Source organism: Lactuca virosa, chromosome 8, assembly GCF_052849685.1.
Source record: "Lactuca virosa cultivar CGN04683 chromosome 8, Lactuca_virosa_CGN04683_v6, whole genome shotgun sequence".
Lineage (NCBI taxonomy): Eukaryota > Viridiplantae > Streptophyta > Magnoliopsida > Asterales > Asteraceae > Lactuca > Lactuca virosa.
In genome coordinates this window covers 372209917-372212562 of record NC_136433.1, presented here as the reverse complement: position 1 = coordinate 372212562, position 2646 = coordinate 372209917, and the positions used below count along the sequence as shown (strand labels likewise).

The following is a 2646-nucleotide window of genomic DNA, read 5'->3' as shown; positions in this document are numbered from 1 at the left end:
CCTATACAGGATCCCGAATCTCTAAAATATCTAAGGCCTTAAACCTATCAAGGATCTCGGATCTTAAAGGAGTCTCAGGATCCCGAACATACGTCAGGATTCTTAATATCACCATTATTATCTCCTAACAATTTTAACGGCTATATTTCTTATATATTTCTCACATGTGTAGAAATGGTCAACATAGGAATCATTCACAACGAAGAATCAGTCCAACCATGCTTAAAACACGGAAATACCAAGTCAAAGTACGTTGTAAATACCAGTTCAGCAAGATCCCGGAAATATCAGACATTTAGTTACTTAACCTAGACTATAAATACACATGTAAATGACACACAATGGGCACAATCAGCTGACACCTTAGACACCTTGAGCTACTCAAACACTTGTACTCATATTCTTATCATATTCTCTATAAATTTTATGCCGGAGATCCTGGAAAGGATAAATGGCTTTCCCTATAAATCACTTTTGCAATCTTGTTCTAATTTCTTTAGTCACTTCGCCTACAAGACCACAACATCTCATGCAATTTGGTTGATATCCACTTAGTCGATTTTTGACCAAAGCACTAGGTAGACCATGGATCCACGAAATGAAGGCAGTCCCATCAATATATTATCAATGTTTGAAGATGCCCACCCCATGGGGGACAGTGAAGATCACATCTGATCAATAGGAATCCAAAGAGTGCTACAAGACCTCGACGAAATCTTAACCAATACCACGACATTTGCATGGAAGCACGAGGACATGATAGGTATAGACAAAAATATAATAACCCATAAACTTAATATTGATCTTTCTTTCAGACCAGTACACCAAAAGAGAAGGAAGTTCGCACTAGATAGAAACCAAATCATACAATAAGAAGCAGAAAAACTTCTTAAAACAGGAATGATCAAGGAAGTGAAGTTCCTAAGGTGACTAGCCAACGTGGTCATAGTACAAAATAAGAATGGAAAATGGAGAGTATGTGTGGATTATACGGATCTCAACAAGGCTTGTCCCACGAATGCTTTCTCTCTACCACACATAGACTCCATGATAAACGTCACAACTGTTCATGAGTTACAAACATTCATGGATGCGTCAGCGGGATTCCAACCAATCCAAATGGAACCATCTGACCAAGAGGATACAACATTCATAACCCCAACTGGTATATATTGTTATATTGTCATGCCATTTGGTCTTAAAAATGTTGGTGCAACATATCAGAGGCTAGTCAACAAGATGTTCAAATAGAAACTAGGGGATACCTTGGAAGACTACATTTATGACATGGTGGTCAAGTCGAAGAAAGCTTAAGACCATCTCAAGGATCTTGAAGAAGCATTCGACATATTGGACCAGTATAACATGAAGCTGAGTCCCTCCAAGTGTCACTTTGGAATGAGATCAGGAAAGATCCTTAGGTACATGGTGACCAAAAGATGAATTGAAGCAAGTCCTAAGAAAATCAAAAAAATCATTGATCTAAGATCCCCATCCCCGATAAAGGATATTCAAAGACTAACAACAAGAGTGGCAGCCTTAAACAGATTCACGGGGACCAAAACTCCATCTACTTTGTAAGTATAAGTCTCTTGGATCCTGAGACCATGTACTCTCACCGTGAAAAACTTATACTTACACGAGTTACTGCTTCCACAAAATTAAGACACTACTTTGGAACACATCCAATAAACGTAAGAACTAATTATCCTATTAAGAATGTTATGAGAAAACTAGAAATACCAGGAAGGATGGAGAAGTGGTCCGTGAAGCTAAGCACATACGACATCAAGTACAAGCTAAGATCCACGATAAAGTCTCAAGCAGTAGCAGACTTTGTGGCTGACTTCAGTAATGATCTACAACCTAAAGTAGAGATAGAAACTAAAAGACTTCTAGAATAAGAAAACATGTGAAGATGGAAAATGGTTAGAGATGGAGCATCAAACCAAAGAGGAACTGGACTAGGGATCATACTAAAGTCGCCACAAGCGCATATCCTACCCCCCAATTCAGTTGTGAGTTGGATGCAACCAATAACGAGGCTGAATACGAGGCACTAATCATGGAACTACAGCTACCCAAAGATCTTCAGATCAAGGATCGTCAGGTATATGTCGACTCTTTATTAATAACTAACCATTTTAATGGATCTTTAGTAGTAAAAGTTAAAAGACTAACATTATACTTCCAGATCCTAAAAACTTTAGCTTTTGAATTCGAAGCATTCAACCTAAACCAAGTTCCTAGAGAAGACAATGCTGAAGTAGATGCTTTAGCCAATCTAGGATCTTGTGTGAGGATCCCACCAGAGACCAGGATCCTGATAATCCACATAATGATTCTAGAAATCGAAGATCTTGCGTAAAGACTTAAGGATACCGACGATGACAAGGTAACAACTAGCGTCACTACAATCGAAGATCTTGATCATCAACTTCCACATGAAGATCCTAGCATCAAGGATACTTCCTGTAATGCCCGCGGATTCAGTCTAGTCAATTTAGAGATGATAAGCGTCAAAACTGACTTTTTGATAGAAGATTATTTGGAATGAATAATCTTAACTAAGTTGTAGTGGTCGTGACAAGGATTCCGGATATATAAAGAATGCCGAAATCCGAGTTATAACGAAGAAGTTATGAC

At 38.4% G+C, this 2646-nt stretch overlaps 1 protein-coding gene across 1 annotated transcript; it reads left to right on the top strand.

Moving 5' to 3' along the window:
• Nucleotides 1–1607: 1607 nt before the first annotated feature.
• LOC145131933 (uncharacterized) lies at nt 1608–2368 on the top strand. Its single transcript, XM_079066577.1, has 3 exons — nt 1608–1871; nt 1934–2110; nt 2195–2368. The coding sequence occupies exons 1-3, from the start codon at nt 1608–1610 to the stop codon at nt 2366–2368; spliced, it is 615 nt and encodes a 204-aa protein (XP_078922703.1).
• The last annotated feature ends 278 nt before the right edge of the window (nt 2369–2646 follow it).

What these genes read in the sequence shown, in the direction of transcription:
- LOC145131933 (XM_079066577.1), top strand. Translation starts at nt 1,608, where the DNA reads ATGTACTCTCACCGTGAAAAACTTATACTTACACGAGTTACTGCTTCC. An exon ending in GTAATGATCTACAACCTAAA is followed by an intron (nt 1,872 to 1,933) that starts GTAGAGATAGAA and finishes GAAAATGGTTAG; the next exon opens with AGATGGAGCATCAAACCAAA. An exon ending in TTCAGATCAAGGATCGTCAG is followed by an intron (nt 2,111 to 2,194) that starts GTATATGTCGAC and finishes TTATACTTCCAG; the next exon opens with ATCCTAAAAACTTTAGCTTT.